This window comes from Passer domesticus, chromosome 2, assembly GCF_036417665.1.
Source record: "Passer domesticus isolate bPasDom1 chromosome 2, bPasDom1.hap1, whole genome shotgun sequence".
In the NCBI taxonomy this organism is placed as follows: Eukaryota; Metazoa; Chordata; class Aves; order Passeriformes; family Passeridae; genus Passer; species Passer domesticus.
The window spans coordinates 24,592,996-24,613,046 of record NC_087475.1 but is presented as its reverse complement, the minus strand read 5'-3'; the positions used below and the strand labels follow the sequence as shown (position 1 = coordinate 24,613,046).

Sequence of the window (20,051 nt, the reverse complement as noted above, 5' to 3'; positions counted from 1 at the left end):
TTGAGCTTCTGGAGAGGCAGTGTGTAGCCTCTCCTACTCTGCTAAGAACTGTTATTGAGAAACTGGTACGAGAGGTCTGGAGAGATTATCTGTACTCTTCAGGCATGATCACTGCAGGAAAGAAGCATATGGGGTCCTGCCATGAGTCTCCCATATAAACATGAACATAAAAATTATGCATGCGGCATAAATGCTTCAGTTTGGGTAAACTCATCAAGTATTACCTTACAATTCTATTCAGCACTTACTGAATTGGTTGCAACATGATGGCTACCAAGTCCTTCTCTTAACCTGTGCACTACATAAGAGATATGAACATTTTCATATATTGGTTACATGAAAAACTTGTGCCACAAGTCTTCAAAAAAATAACTATGCCTGTGCACCTAGCTCAAAGATTATTTCATTTCTCATTACTTGTTTTCAGAATTTGATTTGGCTGAATTGCTGCATTCTTGAAATGAATAATATTTTCCCTAAAGGTATTTTAAGCTGATATACCTGCTGATTTCCAAGTCTTCTTCAGTCTGTTCTAATTTTTCACCTCTTTCTATGATATGAAGGGTCTGACAGTTATAGCTAGAACTTCTCTTACATTTTGTCTCCCAAACTCCCAGTCTGCAAGGAATTCTTTCACACTAGGCAAAGGGCAAACTTGTAGCATTTCAAAATATAACATAACAATGCTTTTAGTCCTTGTTCATTTCTGACAAGGGGCCCAAATAATAACTTTCACACTTACCTGCTGTGTATTCTTTGTGCAGTGTGGAAGTCTTCTGTCAGTAGTGACTACAACAAAGGTGCAACCAAAAGACAACTGTTAAGAGTTCTAAGGGAGTAAGGGTCATGTTTTAACTAAATTTTTTTTAATACATCCTGGAATCTTTATCAGTCTCCCTGATAACTGATGGGTGGCCTGGAGATTCAGCAAGGAGAGCAAATTGCCCACAGAAAAGTCCAGACAAGAGACATAATCTCTTCTAGTTAGGGCTGCTCTGACTGCACAAGCTCATCCTCCTGGAAGTCATCCTGCTTCCACTCACTCACATCCTACAGCTGTTTCTGAAGGTTTCCAGCTCCAGTGCATTCTGGCTAACACCTTCATAACAGCAACAACCACCACTACCAATATGCCAACAACAAAACCCAGTTGAAAAATAAGCAATGAATACATTATCACCCCAAAACCAACAGAACATGTGCACAAAGCCAGCACAGAAGGAAAGAACTATGAAACTTGGAAACTGTGGCTGACACTTTAACCACCTCAGAATAAGCAAAGGAAAACATCTCCATGTATCTGCTTTGAGTTAAGGCTGTCAGTCTTGGGCAGCTGAAGATTGCAGTGATGTAGACTTCACTTGATTTCAAAGTTCAGTATGAAATGCAAAAACCACACTGGGACACAGGGGATAGAAATGACAGATTTATAACAGTTCATCTGAAAGAAATATGCAACCAAAGAGACAAACGTGAAGCACAAACCATTCTACATTCAATATCACCAAGCTTACAGACAGCTAAACCTACATACCAATCTTATGTAAGGTGAACCTACATGGGGTTACCAGGGAAGCATTTGAGAATCTAGGGAACATAGGATGTGATGCAAGACAGACCCTCTGCCTCCTCTTCTCTGACACCAGTCAGCCACTAAAATAGCAAAATTATTGTTCCAAAGCTGGAACAACCAGCACAAAGCAATTTTTTCTTTATTCATGTTTTACTTCATTTTTTACAGGTATGGATTGCTGCAACGTGAACTGGAGTTATAGGCCAGCATGGAGAGGAGAAAATTACACTCACACAGTACTTGGTATAATCACCTCTTTTTTATAGTTTGTGGAAAGCAAAAGTCTGACACAAAAGCTAATGGTTTAATTTGGCTTTGAAGCAGAATAATCAGTTGCTCTCCACAGGAATTTCTCTGCCTTGCTTAGTCTGCTCTTGTACGCCAATAATAAGAGCTGCCTTAGTTCAATATGCGAATTGTCTTATTCTTCTACAAAGTCAGCATGATATTGGACTATTGGACCTTCTGAGGTCCTTCTAGCCAGACTGATTTTTTAATGCTGAATTTAATTAATTTAATCTTGATATCAGCAAAGGGAAGGAGAAACCAACATCACCTGACAGAAGAAGGACTCTCAATTCTGAGCCGTACCAATGAATCCGGGTTCATATACAGCCACGTGGTAGGTTTGGGATGCAGTGATGAGCTGCTTCCTCAGTGATACCCAATGCCGTATGTTCTCATTTGCTCAAACAATACATTTGACAGGTAGCTAGTACATAAATCTGATAAATCACTGACAAGCCAGAGAGAACTCCATATTAGAAGTGCCTAAGTTATGAAAAAGAGATAAGGACTAATCCAGAAGCACTGGTAGAACTACATATATTTTGACTTTACATTTGTCCTTTTCTGTTCAACTTGTATAATTCTAAATATGTGATCCATAGGATTTTTAGGGAGAGGCTTGAAAGCAAAAGAAATCTAACATTCACTCTGTTACAGGAATTGAGAAGCCAGTGAAGTTCAGATGGCCATTATTAAAAGGAGAGTTGGGGCCTTCTTACATGATTTGCTTTCAATAGACTAAGAAACAAAGCAGCAGTTCAAATTTCACACATATACTTCCAGCTTCAAGGCATATTTTCTGTACTGTCAATGGGTAAATGTGGAAGTCTGGAAAAAACTACCATTTTATGTCAGCAGAAATTGTGATTGCTAAAATTTGGAGCACCGACCCTAACAAGGATTTACTGCTACAGCTGTCATATTTGTCTTTTGAGCCCAAATGTAATCAAAACCCTAAAAAGTACATGGTGTGAGAAATTACCTCCTCTAACCGTCTCATTGTCCTGTAAAATCTCTGCTGCTTCAAGGTCACCTTTACACTGCATTGTAATAGAGAGTCATCAGAAAGAAACATAGTTAAGAAAGCAGTACCTGGTTCCAGGCTGACTGAATTCTACCTTGAACCTTTTGCATATGCTTGTTCAAAGGAGGACATTTATAAATATTGTGAATTTCACCTTAACTACTCACATTTACACCTCCATTCTTGGATGCAATTCACACAGAACCACAACCTAAATTAGCCATTCCCTTACATTTATTGACTGTATTCTTGAAGCCTTCAATTCCTCCACAATTGCAAGCTATTACTGTAAAGGCTGCAATTAACAATAATAGAGAAGGATCAATTTTCTATACATTACACCATATAGGCTTTCTACTAATTTCTATCACAGCTAAAGAGTTTGTTCACTGTCAATTTGAAGTGCAAAAGATTTTAACAGGTAAAAAGCCTTACAGACCTCAGCATAAGTCCAAGTCATTAAGATGATACCTCAGCGCACTGAGAAGAATCCTCCAACTCATGCCTCAAACAGAAAAAGATGACTGAAATAACAAGCAGTATATGTATTTTGCATTTTGAATTTGTATTAAGGAAGAAAAACCACTAGGCACTATATAAATAAATCTATTTCATTCTCAGATATATTTGTAATTTTACTGGGAATAGTACTACAATTCAGACAGAATAAAAAAATCATAGAATATGCTGAGTTGGAAAGGGTCCATAAGGATCACTGAGTCCAGCTCCTGGCCCTACACGGGACACCCCAAGAGTCCCACCATGTACCTGAGAGAATGGTTCAAACACTTCTTGAAATATGACAGGCTGGTGATGTGACCACTGTGCTGGGGAGCCTGTTCCAGTGCCCAAACACTCTCAGGGTGAAAAATCTGTTCCAGATATCCAACATAAACTTCCCCTGAAAAAAACTTCAGCCCTCAGGTCCTGTCATTGATCACCATAGAGAAGAGATCAGTGTCTGCCCCTTCTCTATTGCCTCATGAGGAAGCTGTAACTGCAGCAAGGTCTGTCTTCAGCCTCCTTCAGGCTGAACTGACCAAGTGACCTCAGCTGCTCCTCACATGGCTTTCCCTCAAGGCTCTTCACCATCTTTGTGGCTTCCTTTGGACATCCTCTAACAGTTCAATATCTTTCTTTTATTGTGGTACCCAAAACTCCCCCCAGTGCTTCAGGTGAGCCCACCCCAGCTCAGAGCAGAGCAATCCCCTCCTTTGCCCAGCTGCCCATGCTGTGCCTGATGCCCCCTGGACAGGGCTGTCCCTCCTGGCTGCCAGGGCACTGCTGGCTCATGCTCAACTTGCCATCCACCAGGACCCACATGTTCCTTTCCATGGCACTGCTCTGCAGCATCTCACTCTCCAGTCTATAATTATAACCAGGGTTGCCCAATCACAGGTGAAAAATTTGGCATACAATCTTGTTAAAAAAGAGCAGAATAACAAAAAAGCCCTAAAAGATTTAGCAATTACAACAAAATTTTTGCTGCATTGAGTGGCTCTGGTTATATTAATTTGGCTATGCCTTTGATGGTTCTAGAGAAAGATACTCCATATAGTTATCCCATTCCACAAAACCTCCAAATTCCACTTCATAGAAATTTTGAAGGAATGCTCTTCTCAAACTGGCAACTAATTTGATAGTCATAAAATAGAGTCTGCATGTTGCAAGATATGAGAATAAGGTCTTCTCCCAGTCTTATGCTTAAGTATTCAATTTCATTTTATTTTCTGCTCCAGTATAGTAATTTGAATATGCCCTGGTAGAAATGTTACTAAAATTGAATTCAAAACTGGAAAACATTCTTTAAGACTTACTTAAGGTCATTTTTGTAAAGAACTGTGTTATTGCCATAAAGGTTTGCTCGTAAAAATAAAAAAATAAAAAAAACCCACAAACAACAGAAAAGGGTCTTTACCGATTTCTGTAGTTCCCCATCTTAATTTCTATCACAGTGTAATTTGTGGTTGAAATGAAAGCATTTTAAAGTAAGTGATATTGAAAGATGGATATAGAAAAGTTTTCCCTTTGTACTGAAATATTATTGGAAATCAATATGAAGCACAATAATTACACTGGAGATTAAATCAAAAGCAAATTGCATAGAAAATATTCTATTCTTGTTCTCTTTTTATTTTGTAAGAATAGACTGGGATCTTTTACCATTGCAGCAATGGTTTTTTTTAATCAGTGACTTATAACAATAACCAGAGAACGTCAGCAGTACCTGCTACTCAGTGGATACCATCTTTCACAGAGAGAACAGGCTTCTGATTGCTGCCAATTTAGAGTCTTGCATCCCACTGTGGATCCCCTTTCAAACTAACAAGAAGAACTGCCAGGTGCCAATTTGTAGGTTGCTAATGGCTTAACGAACCTTTATTGGCATGACAGCGAATTTGTGAGTGATTAGTCCTGTGTTTCTTCATACTTCATACTTGAATGCCGGAGCATGCTGTGCTGGTTTCAGCTGGGGTAGAGATAATTTCCTTCACAGTGGCTGGTAGGGGGCCATGTTTTGGATTTGTGCTGAACACAGGGTCAATAACATAACATTTTTGTTATTGCTGAGCAGAGCTTGCACAGAGCCAAGGCCTGTTCTGCCTCTCATACAACCATGCTGGGGAAGGAGTTGTTGGGAGGAGACACAGGTGACCCCAACTGACCAAAGGGGTGTCCCAGACCATAGGAAATCATGCTCAGTATATAAAAAAGGGGGGGAAGAAGGAGGAAGGGTGTACATTTAGAGTGCTGGGATTTGTCTTCACAAGTCATCGTTACATGTGATGAGAACCTGGTGTCCTGGAGATGGCTGAACACCTGCCTGCACACAGGAAGCACTGAATTAATTCTTTGCTTTTCACTGCTTGTGTGTGTGGCATTTGCTTTCCCTATTAAATTGTCTACCTCAAATCACAAGTTCTCTTCTACTCTTCTAATAAGTCTGATTAGAAGTCATGACTAATATACATGACTTTTCCAGCTGCAGAAAATCTTCGTATCATAGTCCACCAATATAAATATTTGAGAATTTTGAAAATGTGTTCAGAAGTAAATTTAAAAAAAAAGAGGGAAAAATGTGTGGTTTTACAAAGGTTCTCTCATAAATGTTTTATGCTTGTGATTGAAGCAACATTTATGATTTCTAGTTAATCAAATGTGGCTTTGTTTGGATATGTAGGGTTAAAGTTCAAGAACGGACTTACCTGCATAGAAAGCAAGCAACTCAGTGCCTACATTTTAGAAATCTGTGATTCATAGATAAATCTGGAAGCTGAGTTTCTAGAAACTCTCTATACCAGTAAGAAAAAGACATGCTTTTCAACAAATCCTTCAGGTTAAACTTATAGACACCCTAAACCACCAAAAAGGAACCACAAAGTTCAAATACATATCTCAGTTTTTGTTTATTCAGAGCTTAAGCATGTGAAACAGGACTGCAAAAATCCACAGTTAGTAGCAGCCATAATTATAGCACAGAGATTTTTGTAAAACAGTTTACTATTCATTCAACTTTCTACAGTTTACTGTCATGTAAGCAAGACCAGCCAGATCCAATTTGCCTCCCAGGTCCTTTCCCAGGAGAAAGCCATGCCAGGCTGGACGCTGCTCAGGATACTTGAGGTGTGTGGACAGAAGGGCACAGAAGAGCCAGTGGGACAGAGAAACACACAGACAAAAATGGCTCTCAAAGCAACCCACAGGTAAAACCTGTGGGCAAGCAAAAATGGGCAGCTCACAGCTCCAAGCTCAGTTTTTATGGACAGAAGGATGACATCATAACTCCATTTGATCAAAAGCCAGGTAAATTGCACTTGGAGTAAATCTCCCTACTGAGGGAGACCCAAAATAGACATGTTTTTATTTCCCCACTTGGCACAGGCAGAGGATAGCTGCTCAAACTAAAGTAATTCTGGGCATGTGCAGAGACAAAATCTGCAGCTGAAACAAACCAGGAAAACTTAATGGCTAAGAGAAAAGTAGCCATGGAGCAGAAGCACTCCTGTGGTTAGACAATCCACATGGGGAACAAAATGATAGATTAAACCTACATCCTCAAGTGTATTGTTCATTTTTTGATGTGCCATACCTTTTTTGGTGAGTCTTACTTTTTCCAATTAAATAAGGGTTGTATATTATCAATCATATATATTTTTATCAACAGCAAATCATTTAATATTTAGTTTTCAACTTCACTAAATTACTAAAAATGTAAACATGTTGACAAAAAACACATATGGAATCCTGTAGGAATTCAGATGTATTCAAATTTCATCTCCCTGTGATTTTATGATTACTTTTGAAATGGCCTGCTTTAATTACCAAACATCTGTTACCCAATAACTAAAGGCATTATGTTTCCCTGCATCATAACAAAAAGATGCCCTGTTTTGTTGAATTCACCACACATGGAGCCAAAGAAAGTTAAAACCATGCTGAATCTATAAGGTTGAAGCCTTGCCCTGGTTTGAAATGTGTCTACCTTCTGGGCCTTTGGAAAAGCTTCTTCATCAATGGGTGGATTGAGATGGGTGATTGATGCTCCATTTTCCTGTACAAAGGACAGATCAATCAGCAGCAGTGTGTTGGACAGTCAGCTGTGTTAGTGTCATCCAGAGTCACAGACATGATTCCCACTCCAGAATGCATGAATTTGTCTTGTGAAAGCATTCATTTACAGTATATACTTTTCCTTCTTTCCGAAAGCCCCAATTCACAAAATTTCTCTGTACTTCATTAATTTCATATGCACTGACTAGGCTCTTGACTCCACTATTCAGTGTCTAGTGCTCATGTCTCTTAGGGATTGGACAATAAATATTAAATTGTATAAATTACCATACATGCGTGTTGTGATTTCTTCCACAATAGATCCCAGCAAATCAACATTTGTAAATAGTTTTAGATTACTGTCTAATGTACATTTTCCTCCTCGGATTCAAGGGAAACACTGTAAAATCCAAAACAGCTCTGTGTGGGGAAGTCTCCCTATTATTACATGCATAATGAAATCCATCTGCTTCCCTGGAAAGATAAAAAATAGGCTTTAATTAAGTTTAGAGTGAGAGTAAATAGTAATCTGAAATTAAAGTATATTAAATAATGCTAGAACAATCTGAAAAAAAGCACTATAAAATCACTGAGAAATCCTTGATTTAAATTTTAAAAAGGACTGAGCATGCTAAAATAAGGTGATACAGAGTATGTAATACATTTTAGTTCTGTTCTGGATGTTCTTGACTATTCAGAGTTTTAAATTCCTCAAACTGAAATTAGATTAAACTGATTTTTTGGGCAGCTTCTTTCTTCATTATGTCACTATGCAAGACCTTATTAATTTGTGTTATTTGTCTCATTTCCTATTAATTCAGATTTTGACCCAATGTTTAATTTCTTTTTTTTTTTTAAATCTGGGAGCTTTCTTTTGTCATGAAGGTTACCTGTGCACGCTAAACCCACTACAACTATTTGTCATCTTATCCTTCTCACAGCTGGAATAACTGGTAAAAGTGAGGTTTCCCAAAACAGTGCGTAAAATCAGGAGTGCGTGGAAAACTGGGGAAAATTATTCAGATTACACAACAAAATTCTGATTTGCCAACTGTGTTTATATTTCTGGCCTTTATGCCTTTGGTATAATACACATATAAGAAGTGTGTATATATACATATGTAACTATCTCACCCATTTACTTTTTCTCATTATTATTTATTATCATTCAGTATGATTTTAGCCCTGCCCCTCCAGAAGGCTGTAGCTGCAACATCCAATATACAAAAGAAATGCTAATTAAAGTACCTTTGGGAGCAGAATGGAATGAAAGAAGGTGATATTAAATATTAATCATAAGAAACAAGGCAGGAAGATTTTTAAAGGTGGAAGCAAATAAAAGTGGATTATGATAATTTCTGATGGCACAGAAGATTAATCTGCACTTTCACACAGAGATCCTTCTCTTTTCCCGAGTCACCTTTACTTTAAACTCAAGATGGAGTTATTTTTGCCTAATTTAAGGAAACCCCACCTTCACGATAAGGACTTGAGGGATTTAATGTTACACCTCTTTTCCACCTCTTTCCTAAACATTAAGCACAATAATGTGTTTTATTACTTTGTATTTCTGTAAAACTCTATCACTAAAATTCTGTCTTTAGTAAACATTCTTTTATCTTTCAGTCTCTTCTAGTAGCAAGAATTCCTCTGAAATTTTGGCACACAAAAACACAATCCTCATCCAAGGGTTTAGTGAATTTTAAAAACCAGGCATTGCCATGCTCAGAGCCTTGCTTTCTCACCATTCATCCCTGAACATGCAATAGTAAAAATCATAAAGGCTGCTTGCAATCCGTTTGACAAGTGAAGGTATCATCAAACATCTAAAAAAGGTTTTCTGAAAGTCAGAATCCCAACAGCAGACAGGCTACCAGAATATGTTTCCATTATTCTTAATTATAAAGGTGTTTGCCAGGAAGAGTCTATGTTACACACTGTTGCCTGACAACAGGTATCACATGATGGAACCTTGCTCTCACCACCCTGTCACTACTGCCCATCCTGCTTCTTCCAGCTTCTCAAAAATACTTCTGGCAATGTTAAAACTGATTGTTGAGGATCAGTAAGTTTGCCCCAAGATGTTTGTCAGACACAGTCAGTGCAATCCACTGTTTTGCAGAACATCTTGTATGTAACCAGCCACGCTGTTGCTACTGGAAAAAGGACAGTAAGGCATAACCAAACCTAATGTAATAGAATGCAAAAATAGAAGTTGGTTAGAAGATTTGAAAACAATGCAAGGAAATAATAAAAAATTGGTTTATTTCTGATCAGTTTCAGCCTCAGTTTTCTGTTTCAGATTATGTCTATCTTTTTTCCATGAATAGGAAGGAGTAGTATAACACCTCTGACACATTCTCTTAGTGAAAACTAAAGGTCAACTCATCTGCCACCTTAAATTAAAGATATATTCTTCTTCTGAATAGATTTTGGTTCCCTCCCCTGAGCCCTCTTTATAGCCCAAAGTTGTTCAGATGCAAATTACAGTTCAGCACCAGCCCCACCTGTACCCCCTTTTATGCTCACTTACACACCCTTTTAATTAACATAACTGAAATTTATCATAACATGGTGCATTATACAGCACTCATTAAAATAACTAATGGTACTAAACCCTTCCAATATACTGATTATGCCAAGCCTTTCAAATATCCTGACACTACCAATACCACAATAATATTACATCTTTCAAACAGGTAGAGAGATACTGGCATCAGAGGAAGGGAAGCGAGAGAGGATTTGTTTCCTTTCCTACACTGTGAAACTGCTCTGCAGCTGGGGACCCAGTCCCGGGAGGCCTGCCTTGGCAGTGAATACTACAGGAAAAGTAGGATATTGGTATTCTTTTCTTTTTAAATCACCTTTTCCTGACATACCCTGGGGAGAAAAGGGAGAGTAAGACTATCCCCAGCCATCATATCCCAACATTCTGTCTCTGAAGGCAAAGTCATACCTGCCACTCTGCAGGGTTAGGAAAAAGCTCTGGGAGAATTGAGGAGGACTGACTAAAACAGAGTCACTACAAAACGACAAAGAATGATTACTAGAGACTCAGCATTATGCTAACACACACTCACTGTGGTGTTGCTGCTATTTAGAATCACAATGCTGCCACAGATGAGCATATTGCTCATCAGAAGGATGAAATGGGCTTTAAATAGGTTTAGGGAATCTGCATTTCCCTTTTGTAATGCTGATTTTCACAGAACTACCTCTTTTGTCTCCACACTGAATTTGATGGCTCTCTGCACTTTGTACCCTGACCTAGCACCACCTGCCAGCCCTGCAGACTTTATGGTACACATCATGACTGCATCACAACGGAGAGATTTTACAACAAAAGATACTTACTAAGTACAAAGATTTTCTGACAATCCTACATAATGAGTAATTCTGCAGGATGACTGAGAAGGTGGGTTACAAAATCTACCAAAATATTACAGAAACTAAAGCCAGTCCTTTAGTTTCCCCTATGTTAGATTTCAGGTACAGAGCTGTCACATCACTTTCAGCTACTGTTTTCATTGTAGCAAGATTGTCTATCAGCTCACGTTCCAAAAAGCACATCTTTCAAAACAGCCACTGTTTCTAAGAGCTGTCAGTGTCAACAACTGCACCTTTGCCTCGGGAAGGATGCATACCCCTTATTCTCAAGAGGCCCAAATGCTAAGGATCTGTGTGACTACCTTGTATTTGAAGCAGAAACTCAGACTGGCTCAGTTTATTTCCTGAGCGCTGGGTTAATTTCTTAATCGCTTGTAGATGAGACTCAGCTGATGTGCAGGCTCAGCAAATACCGATGTATGATTTGTGTGTGCACTAGAAAAGACCTGGGTCCACATGGCAATGCCACATGTAGGTGCAAGCATACCTAGCTCACAGTGGGAAGGAATGGGTTGCACAAGCCTCCTCGGCTACCTCTCCCATTTTGCGGTACATTTATATGACTGATGCCAGCAAGACAAATTTTCTGCTGTGCATTTTTATTAGGGATTTAATATCACACAGGAGAAAAATATATAGATAGTATTTAAAGGAAAATTAACAAGAGGTATTCCCTTGCCAGCAGTAAAGATGTACAAAATCAGTGTCAAAAACCAGTGCACTCATTCATCAGCTTCTGCTTCTATACATGTCAACACTGAGAATAATAGTTGCAAGATCTCCCAAAATGCTCACTGCTAGTAACGTGAGTGGATGTGGCCCATCAACAGCAGTAAAAACATATTGCTTTAAAACAGAGAAACTACAGGATGCTTCAAGGAGACAGAGAAGGAGGTTTCCCCTTCAATCTTCCTGGGTCAGATAAAATACTAAAGAACAGTTACTAATAATAATTTTAAAAATAATAAAAAAGACCAAAGATACATAATTTCACTAATTTTTAACTTATTGAGAAATCAAATGAGCATATATTTAATTCCTAAATTTGATACAAAGCAGGTCACCAGTAAAAATTTCTCAAAGCTAGTTCTAAAATTAATTTTAGAGCAAACTAATGGTCACTCCTGTCAGCATGCAGTAACAGGAATGCTTTTTGTGCACAGTAGCAGCTGCTATAGTAATTTTGGAGAAGATTTTTCATGAATAACAAAGACAATGAATTTGTAAGAGTGAAATTCTGACCAGACTCAATTGTGAAATGTCTCTGCACCAGCCACATTACAAATTCATCTTTCTATATGTATTAATGGTATCCAATTTATCTCATGTACCAAACCAGAACTACAACTCACCACTTCAAAATGTGTTGTCCAATCTATAATAATTTATGATACTTCAGAAAAACTGAACCCCTGGACTTCACTTGGACAACTACTTCTATCCCCTTGTTATGCCCTCTTTCCATGTTCTATACTACACTTTTTTTTTGCATTTCATTTATAGAACTGCAAAACTCCTTTCTTAGCTGTCCTTTACACCTATCCAAAGCTGTTGATTTTTGAGCACATTGTAAAATATTATTAAATGGAGAAGATAAACAGGTTGTACCAAAAGCCCAACTTCCCCAGCTATATCCCATTACTTCCATGGGATTACTGCAGGTTCTGTCTAGCTGAGCCTTATGAACTGAAAGCTCATTACTGTTTTGGGCACTAGCTGTACTTCCAGACCACATCCTCCAGTACTATTTTGCCTGAAAGGAATCTACATTACAAGCTCCATAAAAAACAACCAAACACAGCAAATGAGTGAGATATATATTACAAAAAAATATGTCTAATTGAACAGAAATTCTAATGTACATATATTCACTAGAGTCATAGTTGTATATTCCATTCAGCAACAATAGTAGGAAACCAGCTTTCGTGTCTGTGAGTTTAAACTTTGTTGTTGTTCTTGTTCTGGGATTGTTTTTTTTTTTTTTAATGATAACAATTCTTAATACAGCATTTTTCACTCCAAAGCAAACGGGTTCCAGAAACATTTGGCTAAAAACACAATAAACAGGCACTTGCAGGTCCCCAAGCTACCTAAAGACAACAATCACACATTTTCATAGTCCTGGGAAAGAACCACAGGCAACAAATTCAGGACTACGTTATCTGTGGGCTATTTGATCTCCTTGCTTCTGGGGACCTGTTTTATCTGTTTCAAGTAGTGCATTGGAAAACCAGGAAAACATTCCTGGTTTTCATCCACTTCCCTCTGCCGGAGATATCTTCCCTTTCTACTTACATTATTCAGTTTTAGTACCTGCTGAACTTTATATTCGGATTCAGGTGCAGCTCAAGGCCAAGTATAAGTAACACAAAATACTTCTGATGCCCTTCCACCACTGCAACAAGCAATCTACATTTCTTCAGTGTAAATGTCAAAACTAGCCTCAGGTATCTGAATTTTACAGAATGTTAAAAGCCATATCTGTTGCCATCTTGTTGCAAAAACTTCATACCTTCTTGATGATTCCTCATGAGCAGCTCCTCACAGCTAGTCTGCACAACCAACAAACTCCATCTCACCCAGCCAACCTGCTCTTTTATAACACCCCTCCTGATTGGATCCAGCTGTGGCCTATTAAGGGCAGGCTTGTTCTTCATTCTTGATAATTAGCACAGCTGTAACTCCTTAGGGGTGAGACTACCTTCACCACTATCTCTATTGTCCTACATTATAACTATCCACACATATCTAGTGTTTTGCTTGGTTTTTAAAGAAAGCTGGAGCTATGGGAACATGGAGGAAGATTGTTGTTTATAATTCCTGCTAGGAAGAAGCAGGAGAGCGAAAAATTGTGAATTTTATTTATTATTTAGTTATAAATTATGCCCTGTGCACTCACTTTAAAAGAAGAGCTTTTTGATTCATTCATTCTAAAGATCTAAATATGTAGTACTATACCAGAGTGATAAGCAATAGTAGATCAAATGCACAATAAAATGAAAATTCAGGAGTGAGTAAAAAAGGCATACACAATCAAACTGATAAAATTTAGGAGAATCTTGCAAAGTTCTTTGCATGATGTGTGTCTGTCTTAGTGTCCTCTTTTTACACTAATGTGATTACAGAAAACTGCTTAAACTCTTTGCAAACGAGTTGCCAATAACACTGCATCAGTTCTTTTCTTATATTCCTCCCAACCACACAACAGTATGGGGATTTCTGGGGACTTCTAAAAGTTGGGAGACTCTTACTGCAAGGTTTGGTTCACTTCTGAGGAGTAAATTACAAATTCCTCAGGTTACTATCAGCTGCACCAGGGATTCACACAATGCCAGGAAAATAAAAAAAGAACACTAAAGTGTGGTTACATATTTCAAAAAGAAATAAACATAATTTTACAAGCAGAAAGATGACCTTCTATCTGGTGTGACTATGGGTCAACACAGTTTCCTTGCCCTAGAAACGCCAATGTCACTAACAGCAGCAGCATACCTTACCCCAAATTTTGACTAAAAATGAGAACCTAATTTTCAAAGTAACTTGTGTCAAATTCTATGGCACATGTAAGTAAGAGGCCAGGTGTAATCATAGATTCATAGTCCTTACTTGTTTTGAAATATATTAGCTAATATTATCTCAAAATAAATTATGTTTCTGAAGGTTTACTCACCACACTTTATTCATTTCAGTGAGAAGTTGCAACGTGTTGTATGCAATACATGCCTGCATATTTAATCAATACAATCACTTTATTATTAGTATTTTGTATTTTACTTAGAGATAGATGAGCAGAACAAGAAAGCTTTTCCTCTGAAACTTTTACTGTACAAAGGAAAATATCATACAACATGAATATGTACCTTCTTTATCATCATGGCGTATGATGGCATCCTGTATCATATCAGCAAGATGAAAACAAACTCGTTGATTCTTTCCATGTTTCAGCTTCTTCCCGTAGCCCTCCCGTTTCTGGAGAGCTTTCTCTCGCTCGTAGTACGCCTTTATTTGGTCACAGCGCATGCGCTTGACCAGCCGCTGCCGCTGGCCCAGGGGGAGGGACTCCAGCAAGCACTGCTCAATTTCCATCTCATGGGTCCGAAAAACATTACATAGCTGGAAACAGCCTGCAAGGAATTAAACAAAAGCAAATTTAGATCTTGCTTTCAAATGTGCCATGAAACCTCCACCAATTATGTTGTTGTTCTAACCATGTGCAAGTGCATCATGTAAGCTCCTCCTACTCGACCAAGGCTGACTACATAGAGTCTATGTAGTCTATGTCATTATCATTTACATTTTGAAAATAACACAACTCATTCCATTAAATTACTGATGCATTTTTTCAAAGCTGGCTCAGTTCATATGAACAAATGTGAATAGAAAGAAGGTTGAAAGTTCAAATGCGAGATGGGAAAAATATTGAAATATTTCAATAAAATTCAAGTGGCTAGCACTTGCTTACAAACAAGAAACTGCTATGAAGACTAATGCTACTTTGATGCCCATGCCTCATTTTTATGCATTTTCATCTTGTGTAGGTTGGCAAATTCCTGTATTCAGTGAGAAGAAAAAGCATCATATCATAATTTTAATGAGTTCATTAGCATGCAGCGGGCACTCAGGTAACTAACTACCTCTTTAAAAACATTAGTCATTTCAGATTTCTAAACATGTGTATAATTTTTTTCCTAATTTTATAAATGTTTTGATTGTATAGAAATAAAAATTGATTCTTCTAATGAAACAATCAGATACTAAAATCTTAATGTGGAAACAATCACAAATGTGTCTTTGAACCACTCACAGCACTTCCTTTAAGTCAGATTAATTTTTTTGGTTTTACCATTAAATATAGTATTTTTGCTGATATTGCAATAACACTGTTTTTTTCAAATATGTTCCATTTTCCACTGACAGCGAAGACCAAAGACTGTAGGAGACTTGAGTGCTGCGACTTACTTTTACTTTTATGTTACAAAATGAGGCAAATGGATTGTCAGATAATTTTATTGCCCAACTCCTTGAATGTGAATATTATTATATAATATTACATGTATTCACTATAAATTACAACCCATGGTCTCAACCCAGACTTCTCCAAACTGAGGAGGACACATTTATCCAAAAAGTGCCCAGAGTGTCTTGTTGGGAAATTCTATGACAGAAGCAGACATAGAATACAACTCTACCAGTCTAGTTCAGTCAATTATTTTTAACATAGGCTACTCTCTCCTATAATTTCTGTTCTTTTCTTAGCATGCCCTTCTAGTTAGAAGAAAATGAGTTGTCAAACTAAAAACTGGAAACACATATTGGCTTGCATTAAGGCAAAACACAAACCCTTTCTTCTTGTATGTCAACGGCAATAACTCCTGCTGTATAAAACAAAATTTTCCACTTGGCCTTAAATTATATGTTTCATTTCATAGCAAAAATTATATGTTTCATTTCTTTTATTTCCTTGTTGGAAGACACAGTGAAATGAATGGGTAACTCTGTAACACTGCAGAAGATATAACTTTATTCCTGGTTTCAATCCCAGTGTTCAGAGCACTCAATCCCAGAGCTGAGCCATACTCAGATCATCCTCCTCCTCAGTCTGAGGTAGTTTTCAACTGTATCTTCTTTTTCTCATTATAGGACTGCAGAATAAGCAAACTTCAAATCTTCGCTATTAGAATTGTTCTGCTATGTATAAAATATTTCAGCAGCCAAGCCTTTAGCCTACACAGGCCTTTTGGCTTGTAACACCCTAAATTTATATGCTAACACTTCTAAATGTGGCTATAATGACTGCCAGCAAGGCTCATAGCCACAGAGGGAAAACCAGCTTATTGTGTTAAACCATTTTTGCCTGCAGCTGGGAGCCCACCCCTGCTCTGCTCATTCCTTCTCCTTTATGAAGGGAAGGAGGAGCAGACCTACACTTGAGCTCCAACAGACTGCAACTAAACTTGCTGTTTACATTTTGAAAACTCACCTAAGGCTGAGAACTGTGGCTACTATCTTAGTCATAGCTGTAAATCTGCACTGTCTGCTACCCAAAGACTTTAATGGTATCTTTGCTTTTCCTCCGCTTAGCTCATGGGCGGTCTCTGTTCTTAGGACGAACTCGTAGTGTTTGCTGCCATATCACAAATGAGACTGATGCAAGCTGTAGGACATCTTTGCCATCACACTGCTCTCCTCTTCCAAGGCAAGAAATCAAACAAATCAGCTCAGTGTCTTGGTCAAACACAGCACAGCAAAGATGCTCTCTCACAGGCAGATTCCAGTTTCAGGAAGGATGCTCCTGGCTTAGCGTCCTCTGCCTCTCCACTGGAATGACTTTCAGCTTGTATGAGTCTTTGTCTATTTGCCCTATGAGGAACAGGGCTTGACTACCACAACTGGCCTTGGCCTCACATAGCAGTTCCCAGTGTGTGGCCAGAGACAAAGCAGTTCAGGCCAATTGAGAAAAGGACTCTTGATCCATTTGGTCACCTGTCTCAGCTGAGAATGAATGAATTAAAGATAAAATTTCTTTTCTGAGCACATCTGGAACCTGATACATCCCAGATGAGATCAGTATCTGACTGTGGGTGTAACAGCTGCAGGTCAGCAACCTCATTAGATTAAGCCTAGATTAAGAAACATAGTATAAATGCAAACAAGGCAAACTGCCTGAATCAATCTTTCAGGTACTCATCTCTAAGGCACGCACCACTGAGTCCCAGTTTTAGAACCAGGCAGAGCTCTGCTCTGTGGTCCTACTAAGCACTGTCCACTGTAACCTCTGCACATCCTTCAGCAGGGTTGCAGCTCAAGTCAATCAGTTCCCAGCCTGTACTGAGGTATAGGGTTAGCCTGCCTCAGGCATGAAAATATGCACTTGAACTGCCCGAAGTTTCTATCAACTCAATTCCCAGGATTAAGCTCTCCCATTTGAAGTATGACAACTACTCTGTCCTAAGTGAGCATTGCCAACAGCAGCAACAGGTTCAGCTGTAAAGAAGCCCTCCAGGGAAAAAAGAGCTGCTAAAATCCACGAATTTATTAGATGGATATAAACAGTTACTGCTTAGAGAATGACAACTCAACCACAGTTAGATTAAAAAAAAAAAAAAAAGCTATTAGAACCTCTTAAAAAGTAACATGTGCAGCAAGCCTGTCCATCCTTTCCTTCCCCATAGATGGGAAGACTGGCACAAACTGCCATACTAATTTGGTACAAGAACACTGTATGACCCCCCCCCATTAAACAGCAGAAGATAGATGGAAAACATGATTCCAAACAGAGCTGGTTTTGAGTGGGCAGCATGGTAAGGATTTGTGGGGAGGGAAAAAGGTTGTTGTCTGAATCTATTTGCTTAAGAGTTTGTATCTCATGACATAAGATACCAGATTTGAGGATTATTTCATGCAGTTCTTGGCTCAGTGCATGACAAATTACACTAATGTGCAGGGACTCAATAAGGCCACTGTGATGGTCATGACAGACTGCACTGGAGAACACCTTGGCAGTGTCTCCCACGAAAAAGCTGGCAAGGTTTACTGGGTTATTATTTATTTAATGGGATGTTCTGGACAAAAGTGACTACATTAAACATGATTGTCAGTATGCATAAAGTTTTAAGGTCTGCATCTTCTGTATAAGCACACAATATAGAAATCTCTATAGAACACTGACATATTAAAGCCAGAGAAACTTTTAGTATGTTACATTGATTACTATTAGTTCAGGACAAAGGAAATCATTACCACTGTAACCAACAGGAAAAAAAAAAAAGAAAGAAAAAAAATGTTCCAATGATGCTTGCTAGCAAAGAGCTGCTTCATTGACTGGTACCACCATGAACAACAAGAAAGAGAAGAATTGCCGCTTTAAAACAACAGTTTCATAAAATTGTAGCAATTTAATCACAGAGAGTATGACATCCACATCACAAGACAAATTACAGTTTTGATCCTGCCTGTATAAACAAGAGATTTCTGAGTAAAGAGGAATGGTTTGCTTTGAATTGTCACTGGTTCTCACTGTGAAGATGAGAGAAAGAATATTTTGTGACATTACAAGCACCACCTCCTGAACAAAATGAAGAGCAAAGGAAGGGTGATGGGACATAAACAGAGAGGAAGAATGGGTACTGTTACAGAAATATTCTTCCATCTTCTGAAGATGATTTGAGCTCAAGTCACTTTACAGTATGTAAGGACATTTTTGCCATTTCTTTTCAGAAATCATATTGATGCAGGTTTCCCTTATACTGCTTCTTATGGCTTTACATCTATTAACTTTAGTCACTTGGTCTGGCATTTAAATTAAGAGACTACTCATCCTAAAAAATGCACCTCAGATGGTAATTCACATTACATGGGGGTGAATATGTCTCTGGGGGTTTATGATTATGTCACAGGTCAGAAGCATTTCCAGAAAGTAAACCTGAATGCCTACATACATGCACACACAGGCTCACCTCTCTGCTCAGACCTACTGTATTTTGACGTTGCATGTGACTTTTTATTAAAGGCAAGCACACAATAAAACTGTTGACATTGCTTAATGCAGCAAGCCTCTCAAATAAGGTGACATGGACTGTCACCTTAAATTACAAATTTCAAAATAATAAAGGACATTCTTATCTTTATTTATGCAAACATGCTGATTTTTATGATATTTTAAACAATGAATAATTAATGTTCCAGGTATTTGAAAGACTACAGTCTTTATAGCATTGAAACAAAATATAGAAGGTTTAAAATAGCTGCAAAAATGGTAATCTGAGATTCTGAGAATGTATACTGCAACCAAAGAAATAGTCTTTAGGCAGGTTAATCTCACTCAAGGAAAAAGACTAAAAAAAATCCAAAATATATATATACTGTGTTTAGTTTGAGTCCTCTGACACTTTGCCCCTATCTTGGTCTATTCTTGCTACAGATATGACATCAGCCCATTTTCACAACTGCAATTAAACATCTACATTCTAATTTAGATAACTGAAATTGTCCTGAATTGCAGAAAGATAAAAATTTCAACAACTTCAATAAATGTTTAAATAGATTAGCATTCATTCAGCAAATAAAAAAAGACATTTTTTCTGTAAATAAATAAAGACAGCACTATTGTACAACACTTTTAAAGCTGGCTAGCTAACTATAACCACAGTACTAACAAAGATATGTGGGAAAGGCATGCATTGAGCAGCAAGTGCTTTGGCACTTACAGATTCAGATACATGGATGGTG

General features: G+C 38.1%; 1 protein-coding gene across 10 annotated transcripts in view; it reads right to left on the bottom strand.

Moving 5' to 3' along the window:
* MYO16 (myosin XVI) overlaps positions 1-20,051 on the bottom strand; it is a 365,514-nt gene that overhangs the window by 251,469 nt on the left and 93,994 nt on the right. For 9 of the 10 annotated variants that reach the window (XM_064407780.1, XM_064407778.1, XM_064407774.1 and 6 more), the window contains one exon: positions 14,684-14,947. In XM_064407780.1, coding sequence (XP_064263850.1) covers positions 14,684-14,909 — 226 coding nt within the window. In that variant the 5' untranslated portion in view covers positions 14,910-14,947. Of the gene's footprint in view, positions 1-14,683; positions 14,948-16,803; positions 16,823-20,051 lie in introns of those variants that run through there. The other variant, XM_064407781.1, reaches the window with a different exon arrangement.